At 41.7% G+C, this 15,066-nt stretch overlaps 1 protein-coding gene across 1 annotated transcript in view; it reads left to right on the top strand.

The window, feature by feature from the left end:
* Window positions 1–1,387: 1,387 nt before the first annotated feature.
* PSMD14 (proteasome 26S subunit, non-ATPase 14) overlaps window positions 1,388–15,066 on the top strand; it is a 44,420-nt gene continuing 30,741 nt past the window's right edge. Inside the window, exons 1-3 of the mRNA XM_015869143.3 lie at window positions 1,388–1,471; window positions 6,465–6,543; window positions 8,787–8,838. Of these exons, the coding sequence (XP_015724629.1) occupies window positions 8,791–8,838 (48 nt within the window). The 5' untranslated portion in view covers window positions 1,388–1,471; window positions 6,465–6,543; window positions 8,787–8,790. The remainder of the gene's footprint in view (window positions 1,472–6,464; window positions 6,544–8,786; window positions 8,839–15,066) is intronic.

Raw genomic sequence — 15,066 nt, 5'->3', positions numbered from 1 at the left:
AAAGGTAATCGAAAAATCCAGTTTGTTTCCTCCACATCATTCATTAGTGAACACGCTTCTATCTTATCTCAAATTTCTCGTCTTCGTATGGAAAAAGTTGTTAACATTCCACTCTTTTCCATGTCTGCACATGTGATTTTTCATACATACGATCACTTTATTACTTTGCTCTGAATCCTCTCAGTTCTCACGACACCTCTTTCCAAATGTTTGCATGCAATGTTCCTATTCATCCTTCTCTTTTTGATCTGATGATGCATTTTTAGAACACATAGCCATCCTATCTGCTGGTTATCTGTGCTCGGGTGCCAGTTGGACGCAGCTGGGCTCTGAGCTCGAGACAAGCTTAACGTTCCTCATTGCAGCCTTTCAATACCTGAAGGGAACTTACTCCCAGGAGGGGAGTAAACTCTTGGAAAGGGCTGACAATAGCAGGACACGGGGAAACGGTTTTAAGTTAAAAGAGGGAAGATCTAGGTTGGATGTTTGGGGGAAGTTCTTCACTAGGAGAGTGGTTAGGTCCTGGAACAGGCTGCCCAGGGAGATTGTGGATGCCCCGTCCTTGGAGGTGTTCAAGGCCAGGTTGGACGGGGCCATGGGCAATCTGATCTAGTAAATGTGTATGTTTGGTGGCCCTGCCAGGCAGGGGGTTGGAACTACATGATCCTTGAGGTCCCTTCCAACCCGGGTCATTCTATGATCAGTACTTCAGTGTGAAGCCGCCTAAGTGCTTCATTCAGCACCTCAGTGTCACCTCAGGGACCTTCTGAACGTTTCTGCTCCAAGTGCTGCAGGTAACTTTGTGACAGCAGTGGATTTGTAGGTGGGCAGAATAAGAGCCAACACGAGTGTAACCATGATACCCGAGGAGCCTCCCAGATTTCTCTCAGTGCCCTCAGGCCCACAGCTCCCGCTCGCGTCTCGCCTCAGCGCCTCACACCACAGAAGAGGCGGTTTAACGGTCACAGAATCACAAAATGACCCGGGTTGGAAGGGACCTCAAGGATCATGTAGTTCCAACCCCCTGCCTGGCAGGGCCACCAAACATACACCTTTACTAGATCAGGTTGCCCAGGGCCCCGTCCAACCTTGTCTTGAACACCTCCAAGGACGGGGCATCCACAACCTCCCTGGGCAGCCAGTTCCAGGGCCTAACCACTCTCCTAGTAAAGAACTTCCCCCTAACATCCAACCTAAATCTTCCCTCCTTTAACTTAAAACCATTTCCCCGTGTCCTGCTATTAGCTCTTCTAAAGGGCTGACAATAGCAGGAATAACGTTCTCAGCACCCCGCGTTGCCATGGCTGCCTTCCCCCCCCCAAGCCGACTCCGGGGCCGGAAGTCTCCGCCGCGCGCCCTCTGAACCGGGAAGCGCACGCAGCGCCCTGGGCGGACCGGCTTTGAATGAGATCCGGCTGATTCACGGCGGCCCGTGCCGAGGCGGCGTGCTGGGAGTGGGCTCCGTTCGGAGGTGAGGGCCCGGTGGGACGGCCCGCTGGTCTCGGAGAGGCGTCTGGGGCCTCGCCTGGCTGCGGGGCGACCTCTGCTTGGCGTCGGGAGCGGGTTCGAGCGGCGGGCGGGACGCCGAGGGCCTTCTTTACGCGAGGCTGCGGCCGGGCCCTGGCGGGAGGCGCCCGAAGGAGCCGCGTTGGAGGGGCCGAGCCGGGCCTCGGTCCGTGCGGGGCCCGGGCAGCGTGGCCCCTCCGGCCCTTCCCCTTACACAGCGCCCGCTCTGCGCTCCCGGCCGCTGTCTCGGCGCGGAGCTTGTAGGGGCAGAGGCGGCTCTGTCAGGGACCTCGTGGGCCGAAGGGCTGAAGGTGGGGAGAAGGGTTGTCCGCGCCGGGCTGGGGGAAACGGGATTGCGTAGGAACTGAGGCACCATGACGAGCAGCAGCGCTGTGCCTTGTATACAGCACAGCTCAGTCTTGTTCGTAGAACTGAAGTGACGTAGCTGGGCACTTGTAAACAGCTGACAGAGCTGAGTGCGCGCTGAGGTCATCACTTACAGAGGTATTTGTTTTCGCTAAGACGAGCAAGTCCCACAGGACAGCAAGGACTGGGGGGGGTTGTCGTTTCTTTTTCTTTTTCTTTTTTTCTTTCTTTTTTTTTTTTCTTTATTTTTTTGAGCTTTATAAAACGTATTTGAAAGCTACAAATAGCCAAAAGGGTGCCAGGCAATCTGAACAGCCCTCCAGGTTTGCGTGAGGCTTAAAAGCTTAGTCCTTCCAGCGTGTGTCCAAGGTGTGTCTCCCATATAGGGTGTGCGGTTGGATGAGGCTTCTGCTGTGAAGGGCACTGGCTGAGAGCTTCTGCTGTGGAAGCAAGGAAAGGACTGAAGCAGGCTCTGTTTATACCCCATCAGCTGGCATAATTGAGAGGGACAGGTAGTTTGGCTGTCTTGAACAGCAGGAAACTGCATGATGACAGCTTGGTAGGGAAGAACTGTTCCTGAACAGCTGCATGTTTGCTCTCCCTACTGCACAGTTTAGAGGAGTTTGTTACCTATGTATAGCTTAAAGTTAAAAAGTTCATTTTAGAGTGATGCGATTCATTAATGACTGTTCCCTTAACTGCTAACTTGTACTTGATGTACTTTAAACTTGTAACTTGGTGTTCTCAGCACTACAGGCCATTCGCCTTCAGTCTGGATTGACTCTGTAACTGCAGCTCAGCAGCAGTGTAGTAGGATTAGACGTGTTTGCTGTACTTCAGGAATCCACAAGCAAAATCAGGGGACCCAACCTGCCTGCTTTATTCTGCTTCTGGTCCATTATTCTTCAAAGAACAAATAACTGAGAATTGGCTGCACTTATCCAAAACTCAGCCTTGTAGTCCTCCTAGGGCAGGTGGAGAAACAGTTACCAGAGGGGAAATTGAAGTTACACAGTGTAGCATGATATTACTCAATGTAGCAATTTCAGACTGGATTAAGTTCTTTTAACTGAGCCTATTCTGGTGTTCTTGCTGCTGTTAGGGCTCTTTGGTGGCCTTTTGGTTTGTTTTGCCCACTCTGGAGTTTTCAATCCAGTAGAATTCTCTTTCACTGAGGGCCTCCACCATGGATTATTAATACCAAATATGAAAGAATTCACTGTGGTATTGGACTCATGCATAGAGATTCAGCAATTGAGGTCCTTTAAGGTGGCTATGGGCTTCTTTAAGGTGGCTTTGGGGTCCTTTAGGGTGGCTATAGGGTTCTTTAAAGTGGCTTTGGGGTCCTTTAGGTTGGCTATGGGGTCAGGGACAGGAATGGGGTTGACCTCTACGGTTTCCCTGATTGGCTGTTGGTGGTCAATGGGGGTCCCAGTTGTGTCCTGGGGGACACATCTTAATTCTTCCAAGTTGATTCAGAATGTGTGCTGAAATATGCTAAATCATGTTCATCTTCTTTACTGATGAGGGGATTGAGTGCACCCTCAGTAAGTTTGCAGATGACACCAAGTTTGGAGAAAGTGTTGATCTGCCTGAGGGTAGGAATGCACTACAGAAGGAGGTGTACAGGCTGGATAGATGGGCTGAGGCTGATGGGATGAAGCTCAACAAGACCAAGTGCCGAATTGTGCACTTCTGTTGCAACAACCACAGACAATGCTACAGATGTGGGGCAGAGTGGCTGGAAGACTGTGTAGAGAAAATGGACATGGGGGTGTTGGTTGAGTGTGCCCAGGTGGCCAAGGAGGCCAATGGCATTCTGGCTTGAATAAGAAATATTGCAGCCAGCAGGAGCAGGAAAGAGATCATCCCTCTGTACTCAACTGTGGTGAGGCTTTGTCTTGAGTGCAGTGTTCAGTTTTGCGCCCCTCACTACAGGAAAGACACTGAGGCCCTGGAGCGTGTCCAGAGAAGGGCAGCAAAACTGGTGAGAGGTCTGGAGCACAGGCCTTATGAGAAGCAGCTGAGGGAACTGGGATTGTTCAGTCTGGAAAAGGGGAGGATCAGTGGAGACCTTTATGCTCTATACAACACTTTGAAAGGAGATTGTGGCAAGGGGGAAGTTGGCCTCTTCTCCTAGGTAACAGCGATAGGACTAAGGCTAATGGCCTCAGGTTGCACAGGTGAGGTTCAGATTGGATATTTGGAAAAAAACTCTTCTCCAAGAGAGTGATCAAATACTGGAACAGGCTGCCCAGGGAGGTGGTGGAATCACCATCACTAGAGGTGTTAAAAAAAAGTGTAGATTTGATACTAAGGGACTGTGGCTTAGTGGGCAGTATTGGTGGTAGGTGGACAATTGGACTGGTTGTTCTTAGAGATCTTATCCAGTCTTCATGATTATGTGATTATCGATGTACTTTTTTCTGTCTTTGTAAAGGAAGGGAACGAGAGATTCTGTGAATTCTCTTTACTTTTCTCTGTTTTTATCTATATACTTATTTTATGTGTATAAAATATGAAATAAATGCAGGTAGGTGTGTAATCAACACCAGCCTTTTGCATTTGTCAGCAGATATGGGAAAACTTTCAGCTGTGTGTTACTTAACTGTATGCATTTACTAGGAGAGAAGCGAGAGGACAGAGCAGGCAGTTGGTATCAGGACAGAAGCATAAGCTACATTCTGGTGCTGCTAAGCTGGTTTTCTCTTAAATTAGACATTAGATTGTGTTTGAAGTGGAAGATGTAGTTAAAATACGCTTTTGAAACTGATATCTGTACTTCTTGATGTCTGAATTGTCTGTATTTTACAGTAGTGTTCTGTGACAGAGAGCTGCCCTTAAAGCAGCATTAACACTGCTCATTAATGATAGACTTTTTGCACTATGAATCCCAGTTTCTTTTGGAAAGAGTAGAATATCATTAGTATTTCCTACCCTGCACATTTTCTCAATTTGTTACACGCAGGAGTTTTTTGTCTGAATACTGACTTCAAGTTGTCTTAGAATGGCTTGGAGTGGAAGTGTGTGTGTGTGAAGAGGTGATGAATTTAAGAATATAGGTTCTTTTTTGTCTTCAGTAGCTGTGTCCAATGGCTGAAGGCTTTGAAGCCAAGCTGCTGTTCTGTGTCACTCTCTTTCCTATGGTCACCTTGGTGCAACTGCATCTTTGTTATCCACTTTGTGCCCCAGACTGATCCAGGTGGAGTTTGATAACAGTTGCTATTTGGCTGCACTTCATGACCTAACACTAATCCAAGCACCCAGTGAACTGTTTCTTATATCCCAGGAAGGGATTGGAGAAGGGAGTGCAGGGCTGCTGGGTACAAGTGGGGCAGGCTTCTGAACTGATTGTAGTCTGCAGCCTGTGCTGGTGCAGCTGTTTTCTGCTATGGTCCTGCCTCATCTGATCCTTCCTGGATGGTTGTGGATGCCCCGTCCTTGGAGGTGTTCAAGACCAGGTTGGACAGGGCCCTGGGCAACCTGATCTAGTAAAGGTGTATGTTTGGTGGCCCTGCCAGGCAGGGGGGTTGGAACTACATGATCCTTGAGGTCCCTTCCAACCCGGGTCATTCTGTGATTCTGTGACTTGTGTAAAACTACCAAGTGTACCTACAACCAAAAAAGACAGGTAGAGACATTCTTTGGGCAACTTTAGCTTGATGTAAATTTCTTCTGGAATTTGGACTTGCTTTAGAGCATCTGGCTCTTCCAATTCCTCATTTGCTGTTGTTCTAGGACTACTGCTTCTGGGATGCAGCATGATTCCTATCATAGAAGCAAATGGGGTTAAAACCAACATTGTTCTTAGCTTATCAGTTTGTTGCAGGGCTGCATAAACGGCTGCTCTGGCAGCACTGAGAAAAGCGGCATCAAGTTGTTAAGCAGCAGCAGCTTTCCCAGTGCTCCTTATGGTAACACTGACAATGCAAAAAAATATCTATCAAATCATGGCCACAGATCTGTTTTAAAACACTGCGCTGTGAGAGACTGAGTGGATGCAATTAGTGGGCAGTGTTCTCTGGGAGAAAGATAACACAGCTATGAACTCCTACACTGGGTGTAAAGCAGCCTTCCTAAACTGGAGATCAGGTGAATGTGGAGGCCTCCCTCACTGCTTTAGTTACACCAAAGGCTCTGTATAGTACAGTTCTTCTAAAATAGTAACAAGAGACTGTACTTTATTCTAACTGCACCAGAAATGATTTGTTAGCTTTGAACTGTTGGCACAGACTTGGTAGGATTTGTAAAGTTGTTAAGGTGGTATAAATGTGAAATTGGAAGTCATATTTCATCAGCTAAAATACAACATGGCTTCTCGTTGTAGCTATTGAAAAGATATAGGTTTAACATTATTATTCATAAACTTCTTCCTGTGTTACAGAAGTTTGGGCTGCACATAATCCTTCAGAAATGTTATTGAAATAAAACAAAAAAGAGTTATTTGGGATATTCTGAAATGATGCTTTATCCTTTCAGAGATCGTCAGTGCAACATTTCTTGTTACATTATGCTACTAATGTTTCTAATGCTACTATGTTTCTAATTTTACTGTTTTTTTCTCTCCTCCTCCTTCCTTTTTTGCTTTGTAGGAAAGGCTGACATCTTCGTAGTCAAAAAGTGGGAGCTTCTGCTGAGTTTATTCTGCGATCACCTCTCGTTGAGCACCAGGTTAGAAATGCAGATTTGTTCTGTTTGCAAACCTAAAGTAATCTTATCTAGGGTCTAAAATGCTGCTTAAGTTTTGAAAAGTATCATCACTCACACTGAAACTATTGCTGAAATAATATTTGGGCACAAAGGATTAACAATTTTTCTTTTAATTTGGATTGTATACATAAATTGTTCAGATGTTTATATTTATGAATGACTAAATATGTTCTAACCTACTAAAGCATCTTCACTTGAAAATTAGGAAAATATTAGTTGCAAAGGCTCTAAGCAGAATCAGTCTATGGAAATAGTGAAATGATTTACGTAGCATCTAGAATTAGTTCTTGGAGATTCTGTGTGTGCTGCTGCTTCGAGAATCTGAACGTTTTCAGTTTAGTGGTAGCTATAGGGTGTTATATCCCTACAGTTCCATTTAAAAAAATGGGGTTTTTGATGCTCCAAAACCTGTGAATGTTATGCTGATAAACAGTTTGTATAAGTAGTTGTTTTAATCTCACTGTATACAAGCACATTTTGTTGTATTAAACAACATACTTGCATAATTTCTACATTAACGTTTAAGATATTCTGTTGGTTTAGGAACTAGAATAAATGCTATAAATAAAATATTAATGAGCTGGTTATAGCTTTTGTATGCCACTTGCTAAAGCGAAAGGTAATGAGGTATGAAATTTGTTATCCAATATTATTTCTTAAATACGGGTGGGTAAAACACCTCTACAGCTTACAGGAGAAGCGTCCGCTCTTCTATTTCATTGTCTCTACCTGTTGTAGTGTCAGATTTCTCAAAATAAGCACACAATCGTGACTGATTAAAACTCCATTTTTAATAGCTAAACTCTACTTTTCTGCCACTCTTCAGCCATTGTCAGTGTCATAAAGATAAATAATTGCCTTTGGGTTTCAGTGGATGCTTGTCTACCCTAGAAAATGAAACTTATTTGGCTTTAATTCGTACTCATGGGTGTTTCATAGAAGCCATTTCTGATTTACTCACATAATAGCTTTGAACGTGAACTTTACCTTTCAATGAAAATTCTTGATTTGTAGTTTGTTGTAGACTGGGATGACTGGGTGTATATGCTGTGTTTAGCTTTTGCCTGTAATAAGGAAACTGCTTTCATTGCATATCTGAAGAGACAGCTATAACCTTTCAATAAATTCCTTTTTAGTTCATGTAGTGCCAAGGTGGTTTTAAGGAAGCACTTTCTGGTGGCTGAGGATGCAGTTGTGAGGTTTGCTTGCCTTAGTAATGTGTCCTACAAAGCATTGAACTAGAATGAGATTATCAAATAGCTTGTGTTGTTGATCCGTGTCTTAGGTATGAGGTGTGAGCAGGTTAAAGTACTGTTACACCTGGAACAGAATCCTTACTTAGTTGACAAGGATGAAAGATTAAATTGCTTTTCAACAATATTAAATGAATAAACTGCAGAGCAATAAGCATCTGTTTAATTCTTTAGTTGGGCACCTCAGCATTTCTCATTCCTAGAGGTCAATCCTTGAAAATCTGCAGCATGAAAATGACTTTTATTCTTTCCAAGACGGTAACGAGTTGGTTGCGTTGATTGGAATAGTCTTGCACGGAAGCAATGCCACATACAATGCTGGAAATGTATTAAATGACTGCACTGTCACTAATGTTCTAACTATATACACACTAAATGTTTACTTTACAGTATTTCTTTTAGTATAATGAGTTCATTAAAAAAAAGCTTTTGATGCTAATTCAGAGATCCATAATCTGCTCAGTGTCTTTCACATGTAGTTTTGATGGTAACTGACAAGCTGTAAGTTAATTAGCGCAGAACTTACTAATGAGGATGCTAAAATCCTTACTTTCACATTTGTATTGATGCTTTTTGAACAAATTAGAGTAAGCTTGCATGTATGTCTTAAGTTTCAGGAACTTCCTGGATGTAGGTGCTGTTCTTAAGCAACAAAACTCCTGCAGTTAATTGAACGATAGAAAAGTTTAGAGAAGTTTGTCAAGAGTAGTCATCTTCAGAAATGGGGATAACCCAAAACCAAAGCAATAAAACAAGGTCTGTTAATTAGCATGGAAGACAGCTTCTTGAATTAATATGTGGTGTTAATTAACAGGAAGTCTGATGTTGTGTTGTAATTACCACCAATATTTTTGACATACTGAGTGACTGAAGGTGAATTATATAGATAGCAATTTAGTAAACACTTCAGAGCCTGGGAACATTTTTTTCCCTTTGTTTCTCTTTCTCTAGAAATATGGATAGACTTCTGCGACTTGGAGGAGGTATGCCTGGCCTGGGACAGGTTAGTATACAGCTTGTCAACATCTTCTCTTTTTTATATTAAATCAGTTACTGGAAATGCCTTTAATTATTTTTTCAAACAACACCCTCCCCCCCAAAAACAGAATTCACGGTAATCATATCTGACTTCATAGATGCTATATGTGTATGCAAATCATTGCTTGCTACAGTCTGACTGCTTTTGTTGGTGTGAACGCTTGTGTTGGCACTGTGGGTTTATAGAATGTTTATTAACCTTTAACGTGGTATCTGAGTGGTTCTAGTTTGAATTCAAAAGCCATGAAAACAGAAAACAAAATTCAAAATGGATTTCCAATACTAGGGGTTTTCAGAACATTATTATTGCTCTAAGTGATTGAACGTACCCATTTGGTTCTTTGTAAAATAAGTAATTCAGTTCTTAAATGAGGTTGTGGTAGGCATTATGACTGAGGTATTTATGTATTTCATTACTTGAAGGTAGCTGTAGCCACCTGCACGTGTTGTACTCTCTTATGTTGCTGGCTATTGTCCTTGCTTCTGTAGCTCTGCTCACAGCAGAAAGACCCCTCTAGCAGTCATCCTTTTCCAGCATGAAGCCCATGTGTGTGGTCTCTCCTACCTCCTTAGTGTAAGTCTCAGGTGCTTTTTATTCTGTTGACCAGTTGATGTCTTCAAAAATAAAACCAAGCTCATCGCATCAGGCTGCCAGGCTTTTTCCTGGCTACTGTTGATAGAGGAGAAAAAGAGGAAAAGAACTTCTTTGCCTGAGTCTTCTAGGAGGAATCCTTTCCTTACGTACGGGATGGAACTTCATGGTCCCATTGGTTCCAGCTGTATGCAGTAGAAGGCCTTTTCCTTCACTCCTCATCTGCCTCAGGGAGGGTTCCTATTCTACACCAGGCTGTTGTGCTTTGGGAGGAATCAGTTCTGTTTGTCTTAGCATTTGTGATGTGTGTGTTTGCTTCTGGAATGACTAAGATTGTGAAACCTATGGATTCTTTTGGTCATGTGTGACATCTCTGTGTCCGGTGGTATAGTACTGAATTTGGTGTGTATTCCAAAGTGATTACAGCCTCTAGGTGTCTGGCTAAATTAGCTGCAACTTTTTATGAATTTTTTTTTTCCCCTCTTTATATCTAAAATTCTATTCACGCTCCTTTAGTGAATCTTCAATCAGTCCTCAGTTATTTTTAGTTTCACTTTCTTAAGCAGCTATTTCTCTTGTTCCCCAGAGCTGCCAGCCTGCTTCATGACTCTTCAGTTTTTTAACATCTGTGCAGTCTAATCACTCAAGCTTTCACTTCTTGGTCCTCTCTGAACTTGATGCATATCAAAGCTGTTTTTTAAATTTACAGTTAAATTCCTCGGGTGTCTTCTGAATTTCTCAGCTTTAATTTAAGGCTTGATAGGAAACTGAAGCAGACAATAGAATATAACAGTCAAAGGAAGCTTGATGAACTCCTCTGGCAGCTTTGGCCTGCAAAGCTGCTCTGTTTGTTTAAATATGGAATTGTATCTTAAATGAATTGATGAGAATGTGTCGGACTGAAAAGAAAGTGGAAAACTGAATTGCTCTTTATGCAAGTTGCTGCTTGCAGTGCATATCTGGGCTACTCTTGTAGTCTTTGGTTTACTGAAGCAGTGGAAAGTATATTTAAACAGAATAATCTTGTGTCCTTAGAATATAGTGTTTTGATGGACATTCAAAGATCACTTCTGTTCTGAGTGTTGACTGAGACATAATTAAGAGTGAATCAGAGGACTTTGAGGTGGAAGGAAGAAACTGAGTATTTATTGTCCTGCTGTGGGGTAGACAGGGCTACTACCAGTGGGTTGCCCTGCAGTGTATTAAACAATTGTATAAAACTGTTTTTCTTTGAAGGCTTTGCTTTTAAGGTTGAACATAGTAAAACTACCTGTTGGAGTTATGCAAGAATCATATGTGTGTAGAGACTTATGGAAAAGGAAGCACTTTCAAAGGAACACAATCTAACTAATCTTTTAGTGGAGGTTTTGATTTCTTAGCAGGAGGACTGAGTATCAAATAAGATCAGTTAACAGTTGATTTGATTTGCTTTTTAACAAATATTTGACTATCAGCAAATGCCTGGTAAGCACGGTTACTGTTTGATCGCTATCATGGAATTCTTTTTCATTGACTTGTCTTAGTTTCTTCAACAGCACCTGTCTCTTTCACCTTTCTAATACCACCTGTATTATATTATTTGCTTTCCCTATTACTTTTAAACTCCCATATGCTGTTCCTGGGTTTGTTTTTACATCTTTCTTTTCAGAAGTCTTTAGGTGTCTTGTATTCTACTTGGGAGCTACTTCTAGCAAATCCATTTTTTTTTTCTCCATTTATTGCTTGCTTTATCAACATATTATTGAGGTGTTATTTGAAGGCAAATTATTTGGTTTCAATGTTGAGTTATCCAGAGGTGGTCTGTGCTAAATACCAATGACCACATACATCTGCATGTGTGTCTGCTAAATATCTGAGAAAGGCAATATCACTGTAAGAATAACCACATGCATATTTTAACTGTGTTTTCCATCCAATGACTTACTGTTTAGGAATTTTATGAACAGTTTCTTTATTAGTCATAGATTGACGAGGACTGCCTTCCTAGAGAGAAGAAAATAGGAATGAAGATGCATTGGCATCACATTAGCAATCCATGGTGTTTTCTGTCTGGTAGTAAACTTAGTCATTAACTTTGTGTTCCTTGTATGAGATATACCTATGTTAGTTTTGACCTTGGCACGATAAATAAGACCTTCTTTGTACATAATTTGATTCCCAGCTGCCTGGTAGTGTCAGCATTTGAATTTCTGCTTGTGTGATATACATTGAGAAGAGTGAGGGTTTGAGGGGTTTTTAAAAAGATGTTGGGAAACACTTAGAAAGGGATATGATGCTTATTAATCCTTTTGTTTCTCTTCTGTTGATCATGGGAGTTCAGATTTTGGAAATACCTTTACTGTCCTTTTCTTGCACGTTCTCTTCCTGCGTCTTTGCTTTGCCATTTTTTTTTCTCTCCTTTTCTGTTTCATTGTTTTCCATCTCCCTGTTGTATCCCCTGAAATACTGCCCACCACTAAATTTCACTGGTGATTTTGTACTTGGTTCTGCATTGTACATTTGCTGCAGACAAATCAACAGGCTTTGTGGGGTATGTAAAGCATTCTTCTTAAGCAGCAGGCAGGAATTTGGAGCAACACTCCTCTTCATTTTGTACGCTGAGCTATTGTTTGCTAGTGAAATGAGTTCCACATATGTCTCTATTAGGCAGTCCTGGTGGATATTGATTCAGAGTGTGAGTAAATGAAGAGAGAAGAGCTGTTTGCCCATGACTACCAGAAGAGTAACCCAAGCTATACAAGTTCTTGTCCACATGAGCAAAGCTGGTCTCTTTCTGTCTAGGTGTGGTAGGAAGCAGAGAAATAAGTGATATTTTAAAAAATAATTTTTCATTTCTTAATGTATCTTTGAAAATAGTGGTTTCCATCGTTGTGTTGGTGCGTACAAATGTTCTAGTGCATTACATGGAAAATAAAATTATTTCTGTATTTCTGAATTAACATATTTGATGGTGGGGGGAGGGGACAGTATAAAAATGGGCTGGAAGGCAGAGAGGAGTGACCTGTGTCTTACAAGGAATGTTTACCCCTTGACTTGGAATATAGAAAATAGAAGTGCAGATAGCTATTTTATTTGAATAATGGACTTGCCAATTAGCCATCAAGTGCTTCCATCTGTGAAATAGTTGATCAGATGGGTTAGCTGGGATGTTTCCAGATTAGGGCATTGTAAATGGCACTCGAAAACTGTCACTTTGATTATGAGGCTTAAAGCATTGTAGTGTTTGATTCCGTGGAACCTTTTCCCTCATGTTATCATGGGTTTTCAGAACATAGTGGTCCCATTGAGTAAATCTGTGGCACCGTGGGAACTTGGGAGACCTGCCACTGATACAAAGTTCTGTTTCATCTGCTGATCTAGCCAGGATGGTTATTAGAATAGAGCACTACTGGTTTGGTTTTCTGCAAGGCTTCAGAATAAGAGTTGGTGAGCTGGCAGACAAAGGAGGGTCACGCTCACAGTAGCTGATTTCCAATTATCAATTAAATGCAGGTTTCCTTGAGTTACTTCATTGGAATAAACTGATGTGTCTTGAAGTAAATGGCATGTTCTAGCTGGCTAATCTGCATGCTAATATCCCCTTGTGTAATAAGGCAACTTACTGAACATTATTGTAGTTAATTGCTTTTTGAAACAGCTTGTTCTTACTTTGGAGGATACAAGTGTGTCTGTTGAATGCTGTTGCCTTTAACGTAAGGAACTGGGTAGTTTTGTTTAGCTGTTTTTTCTTCAAATGGCATGGAGCATTTCTTATAGTTTTTGGTATCTATTACACCTCAGTGACTTTCTCGTTCCTGTGTCCCCTGCGTATATAAACCTTGTGGCCTGAATTGTGACGGTACACAATTCTCTGCTTCCCATGCATTTCAAACTTCTGATATTCCTTCTGAGAATACTCTGCAAGAGGAATAAGTGTGAATTTACAGCTCTGGAAGTTATGCATCATTACTGTGCCACTGTTTGTGAGACATTTTCCACCAAAGTTTCCAAGTACTCAGAATGTTTTTATTGCTAAAATAGTCAATATACATCCCAACTGATGGGGGGGAAGAAAAAAAGCTAGAATACAGCTTGTGTGACTTTTTCCAATTTTGATTCGTTCCCAAGAGGGTATCAACCCATTTAAAGAGCAGCAAGCTTTAAAATTTTCTCAGTCACAAACAGTAGTCATCCACTGAAAACCATCCAACATCAATTCCTATAAAAATTTTGAAGAACATAATGGCCTGCAGTATCTCCTACAGAAAGTCTCAGCTTTCATATCTAAAATCACAGCATGATTAAGATTGGAAGAGATCTCTGAATGTCAGCTGGTCCCTCCCTGCTCCAGCAGGTATGTGTGCTTGTTATATGTTTTATATACATGATCGTTTTCAGGAAGGGAGAAAAGCACCCATGGTAGAGTAAACCATGCTATTTTACTTGCATTGACTGAGCTGAGTACCTTATTACGTTGGTTGGTTGAATAGTCCTTTATTAAAGCAGCAAAAGTTGTGTATCATATTTAAGGCAGCAATGTGGTCCAGATCTGCTTACGCTCAGAATTTGCTAGCCTCACGGATAGCATAGGCTTACTTGAAGACTGTTGGGGATTGCTAAAAGTTGATATAGTTTGCGTACATTGGAAATACAGTTGAGTAATTGTAACATTATTTGTATCCAACAGTGTTAACAGGGGCAGGGGTACAGGGGCATTCTGAAGTCACTTTAAGGACTGTCATACAATTGTCTAAGCAGATGAGTATTTGCCCACAGCATGTACTTTCTTCATGGGGTAAAAGATGCATTAAAGTGCCACTCTAGAGTCATGCTTTACTAAAAGCTACAAAGCTAGTGGGTTGTCCCTGAGCATTATCAGCTTCCTATGATGTACTGTTTTCCTGTAAGATTTGGAGACCATTTTTAGCTGTCTACTCTTGGCCTCAGATTTTAAACTTCTTTATTTCTAATAATTAGGCAATTAGCTTCTCTCTTCTCAACTTAATTGCCAGCATAGTCCAGCTGACTTTCCATAGAAGAGACAAAGGAAACTTGGGCAAGGAAATGAGAGTAGTTGTAATGAGAGAATAGGAAAAAAGACTAAACAAGAGCAGTCATGTTTATGCCTCTTTCATTGTGCCTATTCTCTTGTAACATTCTGTTCTGTAAGCAGAAAACAGCGCCCATATAGTGATCAAAGTTGTTTCCTCATCTGAAATACTATTGAAATACTATTGAATAACAATAATACTATTGAATATATCTGAAATACTATTGAATAATAAGTTGCAGTGCCACTAGGGCCATACATTAGAGGTGTTCTTTGTGCATTAATATTGGTAGGTTTTGGTGTGCTTTAGGGTGACCTCAGGCAGGGTGCACAGAGGGCTACCTGGACTGCTTGACACAGTTGTTTAGAATATGACAGCATCAAACAGAACTTTGAGCACAGCTTTCTGGAGGAAGAGAAAAATTCACAAATCCTGATTCCTTCAGTATCTCATTTCTAAACCTCAGTAGATTATGTGTTGACAGGAATAGATAACAATTTTTCTGAACTTTTCTGAATTTTTCTTTCGTTTCTCTATAGTTTCAAGCTGTGAAGAGCAGTAGTTCTTCTCA

This window comes from Coturnix japonica, chromosome 7 (genome assembly GCF_054131305.1).
Source record: "Coturnix japonica strain WE chromosome 7, WE-NBRP24, whole genome shotgun sequence".
Lineage (NCBI taxonomy): Eukaryota > Metazoa > Chordata > Aves > Galliformes > Phasianidae > Coturnix > Coturnix japonica.
This window is presented reverse-complemented; position numbering and strand designations above follow the sequence as displayed.